The 23,325-nt window shown below is 47.5% G+C and overlaps 2 protein-coding genes across 3 annotated transcripts in view; one reads left to right on the plus strand and one right to left on the minus strand.

Moving 5' to 3' along the window:
* Positions 1-66: 66 nt before the first annotated feature.
* Positions 67-14,119, minus strand: RIBC1 (RIB43A domain with coiled-coils 1). The gene is given in 8 exon segments (XM_067723154.1): positions 67-280; positions 375-769; positions 1,211-1,329; positions 5,432-5,685; positions 5,687-5,774; positions 5,978-6,059; positions 7,678-7,794; positions 13,593-14,119. Coding segments are annotated over 8 exon segments (1,203 nt in total). The 5' UTR covers positions 13,653-14,119; the 3' UTR covers positions 67-192.
* Positions 14,120-14,181: 62 nt separating this feature from the next.
* The window catches only part of LOC137216990 (structural maintenance of chromosomes protein 1A), a 30,861-nt gene continuing 21,717 nt past the window's right edge, over positions 14,182-23,325 (plus strand). Inside the window, exons 1-9 of one of the 2 annotated variants that reach the window (XM_067723150.1) lie at positions 14,182-14,396; positions 18,245-18,433; positions 18,552-18,664; positions 19,954-20,157; positions 20,251-20,489; positions 21,112-21,370; positions 21,474-21,614; positions 22,461-22,543; positions 22,698-22,905. In XM_067723150.1, coding sequence (XP_067579251.1) covers positions 14,288-14,396; positions 18,245-18,433; positions 18,552-18,664; positions 19,954-20,157; positions 20,251-20,489; positions 21,112-21,370; positions 21,474-21,614; positions 22,461-22,543; positions 22,698-22,905 — 1,545 coding nt within the window. In that variant the 5' untranslated portion in view covers positions 14,182-14,287. The remainder of the gene's footprint in view (positions 14,397-18,244; positions 18,434-18,551; positions 18,665-19,953; positions 20,158-20,250; positions 20,490-21,111; positions 21,371-21,473; positions 21,615-22,460; positions 22,544-22,697; positions 22,906-23,325) is intronic. The other variant, XM_067723151.1, reaches the window with a different exon arrangement.

A 23,325-nucleotide genomic window follows, 5' to 3' on the forward strand; every position in this document is an offset into this window, starting at 1 on the left:
AAAGGCAGTACCTCACACCTTTTGTGTCCTATTACAACACGTGGCCTTGATTTTAGTGAATAACTTTATTACCTAGGGTCAAAGGTGGGGGTGCTGGCTCAGCTCTCCCACTGGGAAATGGATCATCTTCCTCTCTTGACTCAGCCTCTGTGAGCTTGATTGATGGAGGAGGGAGAGATGACCATCCAGAGCTCAGCGGCTGCTGGTGTTGAATTGCAAGTGATATTGGGCTGTAGGTTGATTGGTGTAGATTATTGAATTCAGATAGAAATCCAGAGGCCTCAGGTGATGAGCCTTCCCTCTCTCCCTGGCCCTTGCCATCCGTCTCCACCCTCCCTTGGCATTCATCCCTGCTGCCACCCCCTAGAACTCACTGGTCTTTTTGCTCCTTAGCCAGCTGCTGGTTGAAGGAGCCTAGTACCCTCCGAAATTCAGCACACAGCTCCCTCTCCTGCTCTTCTAGCTCCATTGCTGCCTGGGCCAAGCACATGGGCTGGCTTTCCCATTTGGTATCCAGTGCTTGTTCGGTCTGGCGCTGTGCCTCCTTTTCATGGTGTTGCACCTCCTGTACTTTCCTGATGGCAGCTCTCTGCTCTAGAATCACGCCCTTCCAGCAATAGGGCAGGACCCTGTGGGGAGCCATAGGGTTTTGGGCGACCTGGGGGTTCTCAGTCAGTACTTCACTTGTGATCTGGTTTTGGTTCTCCATGAGGTTGTCCTCCTGTTGGTGCTGATGCTCACGGTGCTGCTGCTTAGCCATCTTAGCTACCTGGTGGGGCCCCCGAATGTGAGCATTTGGATGCCCAACCTCAGGGAACTCTCAGTCACAGGGGAGGGGGAGACATGGCCCTACTCTCCTCCATCTCAGGGAGAGAAGGAACAGATACTGCATGGCCTTTGAGTGACTTAAGGTGGGGGAAGGGGTGAAATGGGCAGGGAACTCCCCTGCCCTCTGGAAGCCCTTAGACTAAGAGGCTGGGGAAGGGAGGGCAGTGTTCTGTTCTCAGGTCATCCTGAGTCTGGAGGTGGGGAAGGGGACCGTCTGCCCTAAGAGGGCCCTTGGGTGAAGGAGGAAATCCTCAGGTAGATGAGAGGGCTGGTGTTGATTCAAGAAGGGTTGTGAGGGGAAAGATGTGGCTGAGGTTCCCCAGGACTTTGTTCAGGGGACTGGGGAGAGCCGGGTGCACTGGATGGCTCTGGCCATACATACCTGGGCCTTGTTGGCGTTGGCCATGGCAGACATTATGGCCTTGTGGCAGCAGTCCTCCAGCTTGGCCAGCTGGGTGGCCTGCAAGTCCATGGCTAGGCGCAGCTGTTCACTGAGCATATCTACACAGAGAAATATGGTCAGGGCACTGTACTGGCTTGCTGCATTTCTGGTTCACTCATTCAGCCATTTGTTCAGCAAGCTTTGTGGATGTATGTGTATGTATGTTTCGGAAGGGGGTAATGTCCTCATTGGAGGGATGTGTGGAAGGAGGTACTCTTTGGGGCCAGGGATAACCAAAGTGACAGCAACAAGAATTTCTCAGGTCCCTCACTGAAAGATGCCTCCAATGGACCGGAGTCTCAATGCAGCTCTGTTGCTTCTGGGCTGTGTGACCTTGGGGAAATCATTTCATCTCTGAGCCTCAGTCTAAGGGCCATGTGTTGGGTTCTGAGGATACCAATGAATTAGATCCTGTCCTCAGAGAGTTCCTTGTCTAATGGAGGAGATGGATCAAATGTAGATCATCATACCACAATGTGGTAAGGGCAATGACAGAGATGTATGTAGGGCATTAAGAGAGCTTTGGGTGAGAAGAAGGCTTCCAGGAGGAGGTGATCCTTGAAATACATGTTGCATATAGTCAGAAAGGGCAAAGGGCATTCCAGGCTGCAAGCACAGCATGAGCAAATGTATTGAAACTTTGCTTCAATCCAGCCACACCAGTCTCCTTGCTGTTTCTAGAACATGCCAGACGTTCCTGCCTCAGGGATTTGCAATAAACGTTGCTCTTGTCTCATGCTCTTTTGCCTCCCTCAGGTCTTTGCTCAAATGTTACCGCCTCAGTGAGGCCTTCTGTCTCCTACCTAAAATTGCCACCTGCCTGCCCCCAACATTTATCCTCCTTCTCTGATTTATTTTTCTCCCTAGCATTTGTCACCATCCAGTATACCCTACATTTTACTTAATTATTTTTGTCTATTGCCTGTCTCTCTCCTCACTAGAAGGTAACCCTTGTGAAAGCAGGGATTTTTGTCTGTTTTATCCACTACCATGCCCTAGCACCTGCATCAGAGCCTGGCACATAGTGGGTGCTCAGTAAATATTTATCAAATGAATGAAGGAAGCCAAGAAACAGCATGGTCTGTATCTTAAATTACAAATAGTCTGCTCTTCCTAGAGCATAAAATGCAAGTGACTAGGGAGCTCTACAGGGGCCAGACTAAGGACTAAAAAATTGACCCTGAAGGTGGTGGGGAACATGGAAGGATTTTAAGTAAGGGGGGTGACACAGATCTGCATTTTAGAAAGCTCCTTTTGGTGGCCAGTATAGAGGACAGTCAGGCTGGTGGGAGACAGTTGATGTAGGGAAGCCATCTTGGAGGCTAAGGCAGTAGGCCAGTTGGGAGGGCTCAAACCAGGCCAGTGATGGAAAGGATGGAGGGGAAATATATGGAGGTTACATCAGCAGTACTTGATGGATTGGATGAGGGAGTAAGGGAGAAGAAAGACTTGGATGCTTTCCAGGGTCCTGGCTGGGATGACTCCATGCATCGTGTGGCCACCACTGGAACTAGAGGATACAGAATTTAGAGCAGGTTAGGGAGCACTGATGAATTGTTTAGGAAGCTGAGTTGGAGGTGGTCCGCAGGCACCTGGATATCTGATTCTGCAGGTAAAGAGTCCTCAGCACAGAGGTGGCGACATTTTAGCTGAAACCAGAATGAGGACCGAGGGTGCCTGAGGCAAGTATGCAGGGTAAGGAGTGCGCCAGGGACAGAGTCTCAAGAAGGAAGAAGTAGAAGGAAGAGGAATCCATAAAGGGCAGACAGAGGAGGAATGATCGGAGAGCTACAAGCAGAATGTGCTGTCACAGAAGCCAAGGAAGAGAGAGGTTCAAGAAGGAAGATGTGATCATAGTCAAGTGTAGCAAGAAAGTCCCAGTCAAGGAGAAAAGACTGAACAGAGCCTCTTGTACCTGATAACACAAAGGGCATTGATTTTAGTAAGAGCAGTGTCAGTGAAGTTGTGTGGGGAGAAATGAAATCTCAGGGGTTGAGGTGTGACTGGAAAGTTCAGAAGGAAAGAGCAAGTGGAAGCAGATTTTTCAGAAAGTATGGTTGTAAAGGAAAACAGCTAGCTCACAGCATCTAGAGGAATCACAGAGTGGAGGGAGACTTTTGTTTTTTTCCTAAGAAGGGTTAGACACAAGCATGCTTACAGCCTTCACAGAAGGGGCCAGTGGAAGGGCAAGTGTTGAGAACCCAGCGGGGAGTACCTAAGGGAGCACAGCCTGTGTGGGAGGCAGGGGGAATGGGGTCCAGAGCATAGGTTGAGGGGTTGGCTCTGGAGAGGCACAGGGACACAGATTTCAGAGACTGGAGGGCGGGGGAAGGGAGGATAGGGGTGCCTTGTTTCATTTCACTCTTCGTAGCAACCCAGAGAGGAAAGATAAGCCCCATTTTTCAGATGAGGTCCAGAGGTGAAGTAAAATGCCCAAGGTTACACAGCCAGCAAGTAGTAAGTTGGGATTTGAATCCGGATCTCTCGAGGAATCAGCCCATGTTCCTTCCATGACATTACACAGACTCTCTCCCAGCATTCTGCTGTCCCTGTTGCCTTGCTCTACCTTCTCGTAAACCTGCCTGCTGCCATTGGGCAGCTGGCCCCTGGTTCCACTGCAACTGTTCTGACAAAAATCACCAAATACTCCTAATTTCCAAATCTCATTTACCAAATCTCATTTTCAAGTCTCATTCTTTTCCTATCTGAACTTCTCTGGGGCATTTGACGTTATTGATGACTCCCTCTCTGAAACTTCTCCCTTGGCCTCTGAGTTCCCAGTTTCTCATGGTGACTGACAGCAAGTGTGGCATAGCAGTCAAGAGTGCAGGCTCTGGAGCCAGCCTGCCTGAGTTCACTTCCCGCACTTCCCGCCTCCATCACCCACTAGCTGTATGATTTTGGGCAAGTTATTTAACATCTCTGTTCTTCAGTTTCCTCCACCGAAGATAGGGATACTACTAGTACTTGCCTCATAGGGTTGTCGTGAGGATAAATTGAGTTAATACATGGTAGAAAGCTTGACACAGTGTCTGGTACACAGTAAGTGCTCAGCAAAGGTTAGTTCTTCCTTTTGCTACCTGCTCTGCCTAGAATGACCTTTTCTCATTCCCACTCTCTACCTTGCCGAAATTGTACCCAACTTTCCCAAACTGCTTCCTGACAGCGGGCCTGTGCAAACCCCCTACCCTGCCTCCTTTCCTTTGTGAGAACTGACCACTCCCATATTGATGTTTCCTCCGTGTCCTATATATACTTCTATCACAGTATCGCTCATAGTACCTAACGCAGCGTTAAAGTATAGATATGTGCTGGTAAGTGACTTGTGCATGTATCTTTTCCTCTTACTCTACACTGATTTTCTGGAAGGCATGGTTCTGTGGGTTCCTGGAGGGTAGGGTGCCTTTCTTGTTTACTTTGGTCAATTGTTCATTCAACAATGATTTATTGAGCTCCTGACACTGTGGCAGACAATGTACTAGGCAACTGGGATATAGGGGTGGAAATGAGATATGTGGTTCATCTTTAGTGAGCTGACATTTTGGAGAGAAGACAGACATTCCACAAATACTTTCAGATACTTAGTTACCTCTGTGATAAGCGGTATAACAGAACAGGGTGCTATAACAGGGGTGGTTTTAAAGGTGAGCAGTGTGAGTAGATAAGAGATGGTCCTTGCCTGTGAAAGGCTTACTCTAATGGAAAAGGGGGACGTAGCCACAGATGTCATAGTAATATTGATAATAGCTACTGGTTATTGAGCACTGACGCTTGTGCTTTACTTACAGTATCTCATTTCATTCTCATACGAGCTCTTTGTGGTATGGATTCATTTCCTCATTTTAAAGATAAGGAAACTGAAGCACAGAGAGGAAAATTCATTTGCCCAAACCAGCTAGTAAGCAGCAGAGCCATTAGGTTTGTCTTCACTGTGCTGCCTCCAGGTAATGGAGTGCCAGGCTGATTGGGGATCAGTGGCTATACTGTCAGTTGATGAAGGAAGTCAGGGAGGTTGGGGCCTGCTCAGTCTAACCTTTCAGCATCAGCCCCTATGGGTAACTGGACCTCCCCACACAGTTCTGGTCTTCTGGGCGCTGTATCCAGCTCAGGATGACTCCCCACTAGGCCTCAGGTCACAGCCTGGAGGGCCCCGCTGCTTACCTGCACAGTTCTCCTCAACTCTGGCTTGCTGTTGCTCTTGCAGCGGCTTCTCCAGGCTGTGCATGAACTCTTCCTGCTGCATTCTCAGGCATATGGCCCTGTCCAAATCTTCCCCAGAGAAGCACTGCAGGCTGGTTGGGCCCCAGTGGGGATCATTGTCACCAAGATGAGCTGGAAACTCCCTCCAGAGTCGGTCTGAATCCCAAAAGTCAAGTTCATGCCTTTTCTTGAGCTGCTGCTTCTGCTTCCGAAACTTGCATTTTCTTGGCCAGCCGACCTGTCCGTTCTGCCTGTTCCTTCTGTAGTATCTGAGCCACCACATCATATTGCACCTGGTTGGTACCTGGGGGTGGTGGGTAGGGGCATGGAGAAGGCCCCACGGGAGGGACAGAGCCCACTCAGCACAGCCACTGTTCCCAAAGGTCAATCTGGTTTGTCTTACCACACCCCAGGCCTCAGGCCCCACTCCGAAGCAGAACTGCCCTGCCTTATCCCACTCGGCCCTTGCTTTTCTTCTTTGGCTGGTCCCTGGCCTTGGGCTTTTACCATAAGCTGCCACCTTGCTCTGCTTTTTTGCCTTCCTAAGCTTTTTCTCTTCCACCTGGCTGTTCAGGGCTTCAGCATCCACCTGATCCCAAAGAAATGAGTTAAATCAAGGTAGGGGCCCAGCAGTGGGCCTCGAATGCTCTAACATAGACTGCTCAGAATTTACGTGCTTCAAAATCCTCCTATAGGATCTCCAGTACCTACTGGATAATGTTCTACCATCTCAGCATGATTTGTAAGTCCCTCAGTGGTCTAGCCTCTTCCTCTGTCTCCAGCCTCATCTCACCCTCTTCCCCTCTCCCACCCTCAGAAGCTCTGCTTACAGTTCCCTGCACATCTTAGGCTGTTTCATACTGATAGCCTTTGCTCCAGCATCTCCCTCCACTTGGAACACTCTTTCCTCCCCTCTTTACCCAAACTCCTATTCATCCCTTAAGACCAGCTCAGACTTCACTTTCCTGACCCCTCCAGCAGGTGCTACTCCTATAGAATCTAGGGCCCACTGCCCACACTATAATGAAGTTTGCCTCTATTGATTATCTCCTACACCAGACTGTGAGCCTGCTAATGCCAGAGACTGGGCCTTAGTCAGCTTTGTATCCCTACTGCCCAACCCAGTGCTTGGCACAGAGCAGGCCCTGAGGAAACGCTTACCAACTAGATCTCGGTCACACCACTCATCCACCCAGCCAGCAATCTATTTTTTCTTAAACTGTCAATATTTTCTCTTTATTTTGATTATAATTCATTTAAAACATTTCAAAATAGTGCAAAAGGGAATACAGTTTAGTGAAGAGTAAGTGTCCCTCCCATCTCTGTCCCTCAGGCTGGTTAACAGTTTCTTTCTTTTAAATATATTTATTTATTTTATTATTTATTTGGCTGCACTGGGTCTTAGTTGCAGCACGCAGGATCTTCGTTGCAGTATATGGGATCTTTTAGTTGTGGCATGCGGGATCTATTTCCTTGACCAGGGATCGAACCCCGGCCCCCTGCATTGGGAGCACAGAGTCTTAGCCATTGGACCACCAGGGAACAGTTAACAGTTTCTTATGTAGCCTTCCAGAAAGAGTTTAGGCATATGCATGCAATACCAAATATTCTTTTTTCTTTTTTAATATATTTATTTATTTATTTATGGCTGACAAAATATTGGCTATTGGGTCTTCGTTGCTGGGCGTGAGCTTTCTCTAGTTATGGCGAGTGGGGGCTACTCTTCATTGCATCTTGTTGTGGAGCATGGGCTCTAGAGCACAGGCTCAGTAGCTGTGGCACATGGGCTTAGTTGCTCCGCGGCATGTGGGATCTTCCCGGATCAGGGCTCAAACCCATGTCCCCTCCATTGGCAGGCAGATTCTTAACCACTGCGCCACCAGGGAAGCCCCCAAATATTCTTTATAGACTTCTTTCGGCTCCATTTGCCTGTCTCTTGAGAACCAGGCCACTTGGCCCAGAGCTGACTGGAGAAGTCAGCTGTCACTGGCTCCTCTAACCCCAGTCTCTTCCCCTGCACCCCCAGTCCCCTTTCCCAGGCTCTTCCCACACGTGGGGGGTGAGTGCCTTTTCACCCTCCTCCTTCCTTTCTAGCCCTACAGTCTGCTTGAATCAGGGAGGGGCTGTGATGGGCACTGCTATGTTCCTCTCCAGGTGTAAGAGTGAGGTGGCCCCTGGTCCAGAGAAAGTCCTTGCTGCCCACTCACCCGCATTTCTCTGGTCCACACATTGAAGAGTTGGCTCTGTTGCTCCTTTTCTTGATTTCTTCTAGCCTCTATGGCTGCCACCTCCTTGGGATGTGGTGGTGGGTCTACCTTATACATCTGGAGCAAGAGTGAGGTGAATGGCCAATCAGTGCTAACCATCCTCCTTGACTACACCCCCACCCCCATTCCATTCTCCCCACAGTATCTTACCAGTTATTGATTCCTACTGATTTTACTTCCTGACATATTTCATATCTGTGTTCTCCATCTCTGCTGTCACCACCCTAATTCAGGCCTCACAAGCTGGTGCCAGACAGTATTCCCAGGAGCCTTACTGGCCTCCCTTGCTCTAGTGTTATGCTCTCTACCTCTTTCTCTGCCTTGGCTACCAAAGTGATTTTTCTGAAAGCAAATCTGACCATGGCACGCCTCAGCTTAAAACCCTTAAAGGCAGCTTTAAAGCAAATGGTTCCCCAGTGTTTACAAGATAAAGTCCAACCCCCTTTGCCAGATTTATGAGTCTTCATGATCTGACCCCTGCTCACCTTTCCAAGTCTCAAACTCATTTACAACATCCCTTTTACATTATGTTCTACTTAGTTTTCCCCGTTTCAGTAAATGCCACCACCACTCCCCCTTTATTTTTATTACTTATTCTCCAGTCAAATGAAAGGCTAGAGGGCTTAAATTTGCCTGTGCTCCTTCATGTTTTGGGAGGCCCAGTTCTGGCACGTGAGCCAGCCAAAGCCACAGCCCAAACCACTTCTGCTAACTTAAATCTGATCATGTCTTGCACCTGCTTAAAATCCTCCACTGGCTTCCTACTGCACTTACAATCAGATCCAAACTCCTTACTGTGGGCTTTCAAGATCTGGTTCCTGCACACCTCTCCAGTTCATCTCATGCCTCCCTATCCCTTGCTTACGGTGCTCCAGGCACACTGGCTTCCTATCAAGTCCTCCAACACTACAACTGTTCCCACCTCAGGGCCTTTGTACACCATGTTCCTTTGTTTGGAACACCATTCTTCAACTCCTTGTATAACTAGTTCCAGTCTCTCTCTCTCTCTCTCTTTTAACCATTTTGTAACTAAAATATTTGATGTATACAGGAGAATATATATATAAGCCATATGTAAGTTAGGAAGCATGATAAAAGAGACCCATGAACCAACTCCCCAACTTAAGAAATAGTGAATGATCAATACTATTGAAGGGTCTTATGTCTCTCCTCCCTCATCCTTACCCTAAGAGATAACCACTATCCAAAATGTTACCATTCCCTTACTAATATGCATTAATGTACTGTGTGTGCGTAACTCCCTGAACAATATTTTAAAACATTTTCTTGTCTCAGAATTTTATGGAATATCACACAGTATGCATTCTTCTGCATCTTGCTTTTTTCACCCATGTTCATTCTATCATTTAACAAATATTTATGGAGTACCTACTGTCAGATGATCCTTTAAGCATTTGGGAGACATCAAGGAGCAAAAGTGACAAAAATCTGAGTCCTTGTGAAAGTTACTTTCTAGTGGGGAGTACATTAAATAGTTTGTAAGAAGATAATAAGTGCTTCAGGAAAAAATATAGAGCAGGATAAAGGGAATTGGAAGTGCCAAGGAAGTGGGGGGCGTGTTGCAATTTTAAATATGGACATCAGGGGAGGCATAACTGAGAAGGTAATATTTGAGCAAATACTTGAAGAAGGTGAGAGAGTCTCCTATGCAGATAACTAGGAGAGCACTGCAGGCCGAGGGAACAAGTGCAAAGGCCTTAAGGTGGACAGAAGAGGCACACGTTCAAGGGGACAGCAGGGAGGCAAGGAGGAGTGGGAAATGACATTAGAGAGATTGGGTGGGGGGGTGCAGAGCATGTAGGACTTTATAGACCATTGTAAAGGCTGCGGCTTCTACTCTGAGAGAAATGGGCAGCCATTGGAGGATTTTGAGCAGTGGGAGTGATGTGTCCTGTCTTTGATTTTTAAAGGATCTTTCTGGCTGCTCTGTTAAGAAGAGACTGGAGGGGAGGGGAGGCAAGACTAGAGGCAGGGAGACCAGACAGGAGGCTATTACAGTCGTTCAGGCAAGAGATGATGATGACTCACACCAGGTTGTTAGCAGTGGATGTAGCAAGAAGTGGTCAGATTCTGGATATATTTTGAAGGCAGAGCCAACAGAACTTCCTGATGGGTTGGATGTGCTGTGAGAGAGCAGTGTTAAGAATGACTTGAAGGATTTTGGCTGGGGCAGTCAGAGGAGTTGCTATCAACTGAATAGTCTGTGTGGGGAGAACAGAATGGGATGAGGATCTGGAGATCAGTTTCGAAGTGTTGAGTTTGAGAGGTCGATTAGATACCCACTGATAGCATACATATAGTATGGTAAATTTTGTTATTGTTCAAAAAGATTTGCTGTTGGGAATTCCCTGGTGGTCCAGTGGTTAGGACTCTGTGCTTCCACTGCACGGGACACAGGTTAGATCCCTTGTTCCCTCGTTGGGAATTAAGATCCCAGAAGCCCCATGTGGCCAAAAAAAAAAAAAAAAAAAAAAATTGCTGTTCCTCCTTACAGAAGGATTCTATATCCTTATCTTATTGTCCTCAAGGTTAGCCACATGATCTGCTTTGCCCTCTGCAATGTGAGAATTGACATGTGCCATTCCCAAGCAGAACTAAGAGCCATTACATTATAGCCACTTTCTCTCTTCACTCTCTGCTGTGGGACTGGCAATGTCCCAGGTGAGTGCTGCCCCTTCAGCCTCAGTCCTGGAGTGATGACAGAGCAGAGATGTAGCCAACCCACAGTGGACAAGAAGCAGGAGTGAGAAATCTTTGTTTTTATGAACTGCTGAGACTTAAAAAAACATTTTTTAAGAGTTTATCTGAGCAAAAAACAAACCGGGCAGTGCCAAACCAGAAGTGGTTAAGAAGAGTTCAGGGAAAGATCTTTAAAGAGAAGAGATGGAAAGCAAGGAAATTATTTGATTGGCTATAGCTGAAGCGCTTGCTTTATTTGAGAAAGCCTAGGTGGCTGTTTGGATTGGTTGTCCTTAGGTTTTTTTTTTTTAAACAGTTTTTAAAAAATAATTTTATTATTCTGCTTCTGTATAGCAAGACCTTACCTAACTGGAATTTAGTTAACCAGCAACCTCACCCACCCATAACATAGCTTGAAACTAAAAATAAACAAAAATAGATCACTTAAGGCTTTCTCAGGGCCTGTGTCAGAAACAATTTGTTCTTATGTAGCACATATTTTTACTAAGCTTTATATAGCCTATGATTGTCTTTTTTTTATTGTCATCACAGTTAACATTTACTGAGTATTTACTGTAAACATGCAATTATAAGCATGTTGTATTAGTAACTCATTTATTAGGTTGCACCATATAAAAATGCTGATATTTGACTATTTTTGACCTACTAGTATTCTTCTTAATATTTCTATGAAGTAGATATTATTTTTTTTCACAACTCACACACACACACGTTTAAACAGTTTTTTAAAGGTTACTTTCCATTTACAGTTATCACAAAATATTGGCTATATTCCCCATGTTGTACAATACATCCTTGTGCCTATCTTATACCCAGTAGTTTGTACCTCCCACTCTCTCACCCCTATATTGCCCCTACCCCTCACTGGTAACCACTAGTTTGTTCTCAATGTCTGTAAGTCTGCTTCTTTTATGTCATATTTACTAGTTTGTTGTATTTATTAGCTTCCACATATAGCTGCTGAGATTTTGAGGTTGTTTGTCACCTCAGCATAATTTAGCCCATCCTGACTGATATAAGGAATTTAAAGCTATGAGGCAGTGAGAGATCTCTAAGGGACTGTAGATAGTTAAGAATGCCTCAGGGGAGACAGGGAGAGGAGGAGCCAGCACTGGAGGCTAAGGAGTGGCCAGTGAGGTGGGAGAAAAAATGGGAATGCCTGAGAAGCCAAGTGAAGAAAGTGCTTTTGGGAGGAGAGAGTGGGCAACCGATGATGGGTTAAGTAAGATGAAGACTGAGAACTGACTAATTTGAAGGGGAGGGTTGCTGATGACCTTGATTAGAACATTTTTGGTGGGGCCTGACTGAACTGGGTTCAAGAGAGACTAGGACTCTAGTCAAACAACCCAGCAGCACAAACAACCCAGTTTATTTATTTTTTAATTGCAAGAGGAAAAGAGAAAGAACTTGTAGATTAAAAGAGACATATATACAGGTGGAAAAGTTTCCCTAGCATATACCTAGGAGCGGAAGTGCTGGATCATAGGGCATAAGCCTATTTAAACTTTACAAGATAATGTTGTTTTCCAAGGAGATTGTACCAATTTATACTTTCACTATAGTGTATAAAAACTCTAGCCACTCCACATCCTCAGCAACACTGGATATTACAGACTTTTTAATTTTTGCCAACTTGTGGGTATAAAATTATAATTATCAGTTTTAATTGGAATTTTCCTTATTGCTAATGAGGTTGCAACATCTTTTCATGTGTGTTTTGTCCATTTTTCTTTCTCTTCTGTGAAGTGCCCATTCATATCTTTTGCTCATTAAAAAAAATCAGTTTGTCCTTCTCCTATTAATTTTAGGAGTTCCTTTTGTATTCTACACACTAATCATTTCTTAGTTTACCTGTGGCAAATATCTCCAATTTGTGGCTTGTCTTTTCACTTTATTATTATTTTATAATAATTTTATGGTAACAGTTGATACACACAAAAGAATATGGTTAACACATGTAAGTTATGAAGTATAACAACAAAATGAACACCTGTGAACCCTCCACAGAATCCAGAAAATAGAACAGTATCAATACTTTAGAAGCTTTCTGTGTGCACTTACCATCTTTTCACTTTATGTTGTAATTTGGAGGAATTTGAATGTAGTCAAATTTACCAATCTTTTCCTTTAAGCTCAAAAGTTTTTATTATTTAAGAAATCCCCTGAGGTCATAAAGATATTCTCCTATATATTCTTCTAAAATTTCTAAAGTTTTGCTTTTCTCATTTAAGTTTTTAATCTATTTGGGAATTGCATTTTGTATATGGTGTGAGAAGTAGGGATCCAATTTGATTTTTTTCCCCCCGAGCTCCATTTCATCTTAAATGGAACAGTAGTTCCTGTCAATTATATGAGATTGCTGTCCTTTGGTCATTTTATCCCCTCAGCCTGATCATGACTGTTTCTCCCAACTAAACTTCATTTACTAGATTGCATCAACCAAGCTTTCTCACTTTCCTGGACTTGTCCTAAGACTTTAAGACTCTTCCCAGCCTCCAGACATCATTTAAAAAATAGTTACAGGAATGGCTGTGGCAGCCACCAGACCCTTTTCATGTCTAAGTCTAAGCACCAATGCCAGCCTACTCATTCCATCTGTCACCACAATATAAGGTCACACTGAAGGGGAAGATTCCATAGACAGCCTCTTGGACTGCTAAGGCCATGGCTTAGTAAAAAGCAGGTATAAAGTGATGGGGGATGAGGGGATGGAGGAGAGGGATAGAAACATGGGAAACAGAGGGGAAGGGACAGAAAGGGCAGAGTCAGGGGCAGAGGCAGAAGAGAGGAAGGAGGGCAACAGGGCGGTTGATAGGGGTGGAGGGCAGAGAGAGAAGAGGAAGGGAGGAAGCAAGGGACGGCAGAGGGGGATGGAGAGGAGGGAATGAGATGGGGGTGAGGCATGGAGAGAGAGAGATGAAGTGGGGAGAAGGGAAGAAGGATAGAGGTGGAGAGCATTGGCTTAGGGACCCTGACTCCCAGGGGTTCACACAAAATATCTTTCTCAGCAAGGAGTCCCAATTTTGAAGCTCCAGGTTGGGTCTAGCATCAGGTCCAAGACTATAGCAGCTATAGCGGCAGTCTCTGAACTCTGCTTGGAGAAACAGGAGGGAGGCGGGGGATAGGGACAGTACCTCTGGCCATAGTTTTCCCCAGCCCGTATCCCAGTCGCTCCAGAGTATCCTCATCTCCATCCACGCCCCATCCCCCTTCACACCCCATCCCACCTATAACCCCACCCCACTCCACTTCCAACCCTACTCCACTCTCAGCAAGATCTGAACTCTAACACGGAATCCTCCCGCTGGCCCCTCCTTCTTGTACAGCCCTCCGCTCCCTGGGGTCCTTCCAATTCCCGACCCCGTTCTTGTTTGAGCCTTCCCGCCGGCCAGGCAAAAGCCGCAGCCGAGCTCCCACCTTCCTCTTGCCCTGGAGGGCATAATCCTGCTGTGACTCCTGGCTTGTCTCCGCAAGGATCTGCTCCTTCAGGTTTCCCTCATCCCAACAGCTGCAGATTCCTCCCGGCCCCGCCTGCCTCCTCCAAGACTATGTTGGGTGTAGCGGCGGTTTGCGTTGCCGTGCGACGAGAAAGTGGGGAGGAGCCCAAACGCCTGTCGTAACCTCGCGCCCTGGCAACGGATCTAGAAAACCTCCACGTCAGCCCGAAGGCCCCGCCCGCGCCGGAAGCCGAAAATCCCGTTAGGCCTGGACTTATTATCGCGAGGTTTGCCGTCCGCCCGGCCTGCACTGCGGTGTTTCCCGCGCGGGCTATCCCAGTTCGCGGGCGTACGGCGCGGCCTTTCTAACAGCCGCTGGCGCCGCCACGGTCATGGGTTTCCTGAAGCTGATTGAGATCGAGAACTTTAAGTCGTACAAGGGTCGGCAGATTATCGGACCATTTCAGAGGTTCACCGCCATCATTGGACCCAATGGCTCTGGTGAGATAAACCCGGCTGCGGCCCTGCTTAACGTCCCAGCCTGGACCCCCCTATCCGGCTGCACAGTAGTACAAACCAGCCTGTGCAGCCTGAAATGTCGCGAACCCTAACAGGTTCCTTGCCCTCCTGAGGGGTTCGACCTGGACCCGCTTTTCCCGCTCGGGTGCTCTGACGCGAACCTCTTCCCCAGGTGTCAGTTGCCCGCTCTTTGTGCGACCCCCTTCCCGGCCCGAGTGGTACGGGCCGAATTGTACGTTACCCCGCCCACTGCCCCCTGCAGCCAAAAGTGGCGCGTCCGGAGCCGGCTGCCAGTCGCTGGCCACGCAGTTCCTCCCCGGAGCAGCTGCATCCGGCCTCCACGCATTGTTTGAACCCCCCGGCAGATGTAGGACCGCTCGTGGCCCTCCCGTAGCTTCCGGGCCAAACGGTGTACTTCTGCTTCATCCCAGTGCCCCCTCCCGCCTCGCGTTGGTACACTCCAATTCCTTTTTTTTTTCTTTCTTTTAAAAACTCTTCTCTGGAGGCGGCACTTTTGAATTTCGGACTCCGTGCTCGCGTCTCCGGAGTGCTTGGGGTCTCGACTCCCCGGCCTCAACTGAGAGGTCGGGATGCCTCGAATTCGAGGCATGCCTTTCTTACCACTGAAACCGTCAAAAGTCAGAACTCATTCGCTCGTCAAATTTATTGAATGCTTACTGCTTTATAAGGAGTTATTCAGTCAAGGTGCTGTGGAAACAGCGGAGAACAGAATAAGCCATGCTTTCGGAGAACTTACATTCCAGAGGGGAAAGACGATAATAAAGGAGGAAATAAGTTATTTTTCGGCTGTGATAAGTGCTGTGCAGGATTGATGTGATACAGTGATGTGATAGAGTGATTTGGATGGCTTTTTAGGAAGAGTGGTCATTAGTTAACAATACTGTATTGTATATTTTGTATGTTTTAAAGTAGATCTTAAAAAAGTCACAAGAAAAAAATTAACTGTGAGGTGATGGATGCTAACTAAACTTATTGTGGCAACCATTTTGCAATATATACAAATACAGAATCATGTTGTACACCTGAAAGTAATACAGTGTTGTATGTCAGTTATATCTTGTTAAAACTGGGAGAAAAAATAAAAAGAAAGAAAAAGGAAGGAAAGGAGGAAAGAAAGGGTAGTCAGATAAGGCCTCTATTTCATATCTAAATTCCCCATCTCTAAATTATACACCATGGAGTCCTCCCATCTACGGACATTAGAGGTCTGTTTGGAATCCTGCTGTGTTCCTTCACCTCAGAGGTGTTCCAGCTAAATCACTTTCTAGCCTGAGGGGCTGCTCTTGCTGAAGTAGCTGTAACTGATGACCTTCCCTGGAGTCTTGCCTAGATATGGCTCTCTTTTAAGCAGGGTTTCTCAACAGCAGCACTATTGACATTTCCAGTGAGATAATGCTTTGCTGTGGGGTCCGTGCTTGTAGGATGTTTAGTAGCATCCTTGGCTTTTACCCACTAGGATGTTTAGTGACATTGTAAGGTGTAGGATGTTTAGTGGCATCCTTGGCTTTTACCCACTAGGTGACAGTAGCAACCCCACCCCCACCCCCTCCAGGTGTGACAATCAAAAATGTCTACAGGGCTTCCCTGGTGGCGCAGTGGTTGAGAGTCCGCCTGCTGGTGCAGGGGACACGGGTTCGTGCCCCGGTCCGGGAAGATCCCACATGCTGCGGAGCGGCTAGGCCCATGAGCCATGGCCGCTGAGCCTGCGCGTCCCTAGCCTGTGCTCCGCAACGGGAGAGGCCACAACAGTGAGAGGCCTGCGTACCGCAAAAAAAAAAAAAAAAAAAATGTCTACAGATATTACCAGATGTCCCCAGGGGGGACGGGCAAAATCACTCCACCCTCTCCCACCTCATTTGAGAACTACTGGCCTAGACGGCTAATGCTTGGGGTTCCACTGCAGTTTCTTAGGATTTTGGTGTGGTGGCCCCTGTGGAAAGAGCTGAGATGCACCTCTTGGCATTCAATCTCCTCAACATGGGTAAATTTGTATACCCAGGTATTCCGAAAAGGCCCTTGGTCTGACTGGCCCTCCCGTACCCTGTGTTTTTTTTTTTGACAGGCAAGAAGTAATTTATAGGATGCTTGTGAGGGATACAAGTGGGAAGGTGAGGGAGCTCTGCTCCAAGGATTAAGTTGAGCTACATTTTTATAATCAAAGGAAAGTGGGGGAGGGGGAAGAGACCGCCTTCTTCCTCATTCTTCGAGTAGATGTCAGGCTTACATCCGACCCCATTCTTCAGTGCCCAGCTCCACAAAGCATTCTTTGATTCCCCTCAGTGAATTTCTCTCTGCCACATAGTAGACACTTGCTACATGTTAACGTTTATTCTGTTTTGTATCTTCATCACTGGTCTATGGAGTGCCCCAAAGAAGACATTCCTTGAAACATTATATCGTCGTTCAGGTCATAATGCTTGTTATAAAAATGTTTACAATATTGAATGATTGCGAGTAGGGAGGCCTTTGGTTGTGAGATGTTCTTGCCATCCTTGGAGAGCATGGGAGAAGCCCAAAAGTTGGAAATGGGTGCCTAAAAGGCTGACTCCTGGTCAGCATGATGTGCTAGTCCTGCTGTGATGAGGGAGACTAAGCTAAGAGTCCAGACCTGGTTAGGATAGGATTGCCATTTATTGAGCATTCACTGTGTGGCAAGTACTTTATTTATTAGGACACTTTACATTTAAATTCTCACAGTGACCCTAGGAGGGAGATACCATTATCTTTGTTTTATAGATGAGAAGACCCAGGCACAAAGAGTTGTGATCACTTGCACACTTGATTCTCAGAGCCAGGATCAGAACCTGTGCCTGTCATACCTGTGCTCCTGCCACTCCCACAGAGAACTATGTGCCAACCATTGTTTTAGATGCTTTTACCCATGAGTCTTGGTTTTTCAGATTTTCCAGGTGAGGGAAAGGAAGGTCAGCTAAGAAGTGGTGAAACTAAGATTAGAACCTGGTCTGTTGGACTAGAACCCAAGCTCTTTTTTTTTTTTTTTAATTTTATTTATTTATTTATTTATTTTTGGCTGTGTTGGGTCTCCGTTTCTGTGCGTGGGCTTTCTCTAGTTGTGGCGAGCGGGGGCCACTCTTAATCACGGTGCGCGGGCCTCTCTTGTTGTGGAGCACAAGCTCCAGACGCACAGGCTCAGTAGTTGTGGCTCACGGGCCTAGTTGCTCCGCGGCATGTGGGATCTTCCCAGACCAGGGCTCGAACCCGTGTCCCCTGCATTGGCAGGCAGATTCTCAACCACTGCGCCACCAGGGAAGCCCCTAGAACCCAAGCTCTTAATCACTGTCTTGTACTGCCTCTGTGGAAGGACCTGGGCTGCCATTTTTATAGTTGGGTAGAAGGGTTTTAGAAATCAGGTCCTCAGTTCAAGGTCAGATAGCATGTTGGGGGGAATCTTGAGATAGAATTTATAGAGATTAAACTATTCCCTACCCCCAACCCCAGTCTAAATTTTTTTTAATATATTTTTTTCTGAGTCTAAAATAGAGAAGGTAAAAACTGTGACTCCACTACTGAAAAGATAATCATGTTTAACGTTAAAAACCTTATTTATTTGAATAGTGAATATATGCACATGGTATAAAATTCAGAAAATTCCAAAGGAATTTGGAATTTGATCCAGGGCTTTGGTCAGGCCTAGCCTTTACAGGGGCAAAGCAGTATTTTGTCCTCCTGTTAGTCTGTGCACTGAGTGATTAGGGAACATTTATGTTCTTGTCAATGTCTCCTTTATTCCTTTTCCTCTCCCCTTCTTCCTGACTTCCCCTCCTCTACTTTGTCCTGTCCTCCCTTAGGTAAGTCAAATCTCATGGATGCCATCAGCTTTGTGTTGGGTGAGAAAACCAGCAACCTGCGGGTAAAGACCCTGAGGGACCTGATCCATGGAGCTCCTGTGGGCAAGCCAGCTGCCAACCGGGCCTTTGTCAGCATGGTCTACTCTGAGGAGGGTGCTGAGGACCGCACCTTTGCCCGTGTCATTGTTGGTAGGTGAGGCTGGCCAGAGGTTCTCCTTGGGTCCACGGGCATCGGGGGGTGGCTAGACTAGTTCGTTGGGGTAGGAGGGAGGCCTAACCCTCGGCTGACTCATGCATTGTCTTGTAGGGGGTTCCTCTGAGTACAAGATCAACAACAAAGTGGTCCAGCTACATGAGTACAGTGAGGAATTAGAGAAGTTGGGCATTCTTATCAAAGCTCGTAACTTCCTCGTCTTCCAGGTGGGCATTTTAAACAATTATTGGCTACCTGCTTTTTGTTCTATCCCCACTGGACCTGCTCCATCTCTGGCTTCATCATCTCTCCCCTGAACTAATGTAACAGCTTCCTCACTGTGCTTCCCGACTCCAGTCTTGCCCCTTCCTGTTCATCCCCTAGGCCAGGATCATCTTATGGGAGCACAAATATGTTTCTTTCCCTCCTCTCCTTAAAACATTTCAGTGATTTCTCATTGCCTTCTGATGGCAGTTCTCAAATTGTAGTCTCCAGATCGGCATCAACTGGGGACATGTTAGAAATGCACATTCTCAGGCCCTACCCCAGACCTATAGGGGCAGAGACTATGGGGTGGGGCCCAGCAATTTGTGTTTTCCCAGGCTCTCCAGGTTATTATGATGCACACTAAAGTTTGAGAACCATTGCCTTAGCATGAAATCCAACTCCTGTCATTCATGAAACACCACCCTTTGGTTCTTGCTTACCTCACTAGCCTCATATGCCATTACTCTTCCCTCTAGCCCTGCCCTCCAGCCTAATTAAGGCTTTTACAGTTCCCCAAATTCACCTGCTTTCTTTAGCCTGCAGGCCTTTGCAATATTAATTTTCCTCTACGTGAAATAACCTCATCTCTCTTACTTTCTTTTTTTTATAAATTTATTTATTTATTTTTGGCTGTGTTGGGTCTTCGTTTCTGTGCGAGGGCTTTCTCTAGTTGCAGCGAGCGGGGGCCGCTCTTCATCGCGGTGCGCGGGCCTCTCACCATTGCGGCCTCTCGTTGCGGAGCACAGGCTCCAGACGCGCAGGCCCAGTACTTGTGGCTCATGGGCCTAGCTGCTCCGCGGCATGTGGGATCCTCCCAGACCAGTGCCTGAACCCGTGTCCTCTGCATTGGCAGGCGGACTCTCAACCACTGCGCCACCAGGGAAGCCCCCTCTCTTACTTTCTTGGTTAGTTTCTTCCTCATCTTCCAAACTCATCTTAGATGTCACCTTTGGGAAACCTTCCTACATAGGTACCCCTACCAGTCTCCTACACTCAAGCTTCATTTAGTTCTTTTTCTGTGCTACTGCTGTCACTGCACGTAACACACGGTGTTGTCTCTGCTTCTATCTCTTCTGTTCCCCATGTACCTCAAAAGGCAGGGAATGTGTCCTCAAAGCTCAATGGTGAAATGTGGCACCCAGTGTGGGGAAGGGATCAGTGAACTTTTTCTGAATGATTGAGTCGGAGTGGGTAGCGGGAACTGGGCTGGCTAGGGTCTAAGTGGGGAGAGTGTTTTGACCTTTACTAGGGCGCTGTGGAATCTATTGCCATGAAGAACCCCAAAGAGAGGACAGCTCTTTTTGAAGAGATCAGTCGCTCTGGGGAGCTGGCCCAGGAATATGACAAGCGAAAAAAGGAAATGGTGAAAGCTGAAGAGGACACGCAGTTTAATTACCATCGCAAAAAAAACATCGCAGCTGAACGCAAGGAGGCCAAACAAGAAAAAGAAGAGGTAGGTGGCCAGGTTGCCTCTGGGCTCTGAGAGGCCAGATTGAAGCCAGTGCCTTACTGATGCACCCCTGCCTCCACACCCCTATTTGCACAGGCTGACCGCTACCAGCGCCTGAAGGATGAGGTGGTGCGAGCTCAGGTACAGTTGCAACTTTTCAAACTTTATCATAATGAAGTGGAAATCGAGAAACTCAACAAAGAACTGGCCTCTAAGAACAAGGAGATCGAGAAGGACAAGAAGCGGATGGACAAGGTAGAGGATGAGCTGAAGGAGAAGAAGAAGGAGCTGGGCAAAATGATGCGGGAACAGCAGCAGATTGAGAAGGAGATCAAGTAAGTGGCAGGCCTGGGCATGTGACATGTGGAAAGCCAAGAGGCTGTGCTGTTTCCTTGGGCTCCTCTGAGCCCAGAGCCCAGTGTCTGTACTAGTTTCTCTATCTTCCCCTTGACTTGCTTTGGCTAGAATCAGACACATTTGTTGACTTGCATTTTAGACAAATAGAGTATTTAAGTACTCAGACTCCGGGTAGATAGGTACTCAGAAGATGAGAACTTGAAAGGGGTGGTGGCTTTGCCAAGTGAGAGGAAGTGATGGGAAGCCACTCGTGGCTGGTAGTCTCTTCCTAGAAGAGGAAAACTGGAGCTTGAAGTTTAAAGGACAGAAATTTGAAAAGGTTAAGTCAGATTACGTGAACACAGGTTACTCTTGGGAGTTGTTACTGAGGGCCCTGGCCTGGCTAGGGTTGAGGCAGGGGTGGTAGCTTTACCTTATAGAGTGGCTGGAATGCATTTCTAGGGAATAGCCCCTGTTTTGAGGATCTGTGGGGCATCAGGCCCTTGTTCTTTTAGGCACTTCCCTGAGGCTTGGAGTTTAGGCCCCCTTTGGATTAAAAAGCCTTGGAACCCTCCCTTCTCCCACAGTGCTAACTGGTTTCCCCCTCCCCTCTGGCAAAAGGGAGAAGGACTCAGAGCTGAACCAGAAGCGGCCTCAGTACATCAAAGCCAAGGAGAATACCTCCCACAAAATCAAGAAGCTGGAAGCAGCCAAGAAGTCCCTACAGAATGCTCAGAAGCATTACAAGAAGCGTAAAGGTGACATGGATGAGCTGGAAAAGGAGATGCTGTCAGTGGAGAAAGCCCGGCAGGAGTTTGAGGAACGGATGGAAGAGGAGAGTCAGAGTCAGGGCAGAGATTTGACCCTGGAGGAGAATCAGGTAAGCTCTTGGGCGGGGGTTGGGGGGGCGGGAGTAGAGAGATCGCTGGGCTGACATGGACTGACTTGGTCATCCCTGTCCTCTTTCCCTGTCCCTGACACAGGTGAAGAAATACCACCGGTTGAAAGAAGAAGCCAGCAAGAGAGCAGCTACCCTGGCGCAGGAGCTTGAGAAGTTCAATCGAGACCAGAAGGCCGACCAGGACCGGCTGGATCTGGAAGAGCGGAAGAAAGTAGAGACAGAGGTGGGCATGCTGTACAAGATTAGGAATGATGGTCCAGAGAAAAGGAAGTAATGATAGCTTAACAGTAATGACAATAGCTAACATCTAGCAAACACTGTGTGCTAGACACTGTTTTTTACATGTATGCAGTCATTTAATTCCTCATTTTCCAAATGAGGAAAGTACAGCACAGAGGTGAAGTAATTTGCCTAAGGTTATTAAGTGGCAGAACTGGGACGTGAACCTGGGCAGTCTAGCCCACACTTTTTTGGTTTGAGCCTGTCTTGATTGGTGAGGAAGTTAGCCCAGGCTGGGTAGAACACCTATGAGAGGGTTTCATAGGGCCCAGGGTGACCCCATCAGTTAGCAGAGCCACATTGAACACCATCTGTGTGTCTGCTTTTTTTTTTTTTAAGATTTAATTTGATTTATTTTTGGCTGCGATGCATCTTCGTTGCTGCCGTGCGGGCTTTCTCATTTTGTGGCGAATGGGAGCTACTCTTTGTTGCGGTATGCCAGCTTCTCCTTGCGATGGCTTCTCTTGTTGCGGAGCACGAGCACTAGGGTGCTCGGGCTTCAGTAGTTGTGGCTCATGGGCTTAGTTGCTCTGCGGCATGTGGGATCTTCCCGGACCAGGGATCGAACCCATGTTCCCTGTTTGGCAGACGGATTCCTATCCACTGCACCACCAGGGAAGTCCCTGTGTGTCTGCTTTTTAATGGACCTCCTGCACTAGTGACCCATTGTCCGTGACTGTTGGGCTCTTGGATGAGCAGGCACATGGGGAGGGGGATGAGCCAGGGCCCCATGGTCTTGGAGTTAACTTACTCAGCCTATGGTGATGTAGTGTATTTGTCTTTCTCCCAGGCCAAGATCAAACAAAAGCTGAGGGAGATTGAAGAGAATCAGAAGCGGATTGAGAAACTGGAGGAATACATCACAACTAGCAAGTATGTGGCCTTGTAACCTTCCCTCTTACTTCCAGGCCTGTTCTTGTGAACCCTTCCTGTCCTACCTCTCTCCAGGCAGGACCCACAGAGTCCCTCTCGGCCAGGAATATTTTCTGGCCAGCCAGGGTAACCCTTGTGTTTCCTTACTTTGTAGGCAGTCCCTCGAGGAGCAGAAGAAGCTAGAGGGGGAGCTGACAGAGGAGGTGGAGATGGCCAAGCGGCGAATTGATGAGATCAATAAGGAGCTGAACCAGGTGATGGAGCAGCTGGGGGATGCACGCATTGACCGCCAGGAGAGCAGCCGCCAACAGCGTAAGGCAGAAATTATGGAAAGCATCAAGCGCCTGTACCCTGGCTCTGTGGTAAGAGTGGAGAGGGAACTCATTTCCTGAGCACTTACTTTCACACTCACTGTCAGATAATTTTCACAGCAGCCCTGTGAGGATAGGATTGCTAATCCCATTTTTACAGCTAGGGAAACTGAGGGTCAGAGAGGTTAAATGACTTGCTCAAAACAGCATAGCTTATAAGTATAAGAACTGCAATTCAGGGACTTCCCTGGTGGGGCAGTGGTTAAGAATCCGCCTGCCAGTGCAGGGGACACAGGTTCGATCTCTGGTCCAGGAAGATCCCACATGCCTCAGAGCAACTAAGCCCGTGCGCCACAACTACTGAGCCTGCGCTCTAGAGCCCGAGCGCCACAACTCCTGAAGCCCGCGTGCTTTGAGCCCGTCCGCAACAAAAGAAGCCACCGCAGTGAGAAGCCCATGCGCCGCAACGAA

Source organism: Pseudorca crassidens, chromosome X (assembly GCF_039906515.1).
Source record: "Pseudorca crassidens isolate mPseCra1 chromosome X, mPseCra1.hap1, whole genome shotgun sequence".
Lineage (NCBI taxonomy): Eukaryota > Metazoa > Chordata > Mammalia > Artiodactyla > Delphinidae > Pseudorca > Pseudorca crassidens.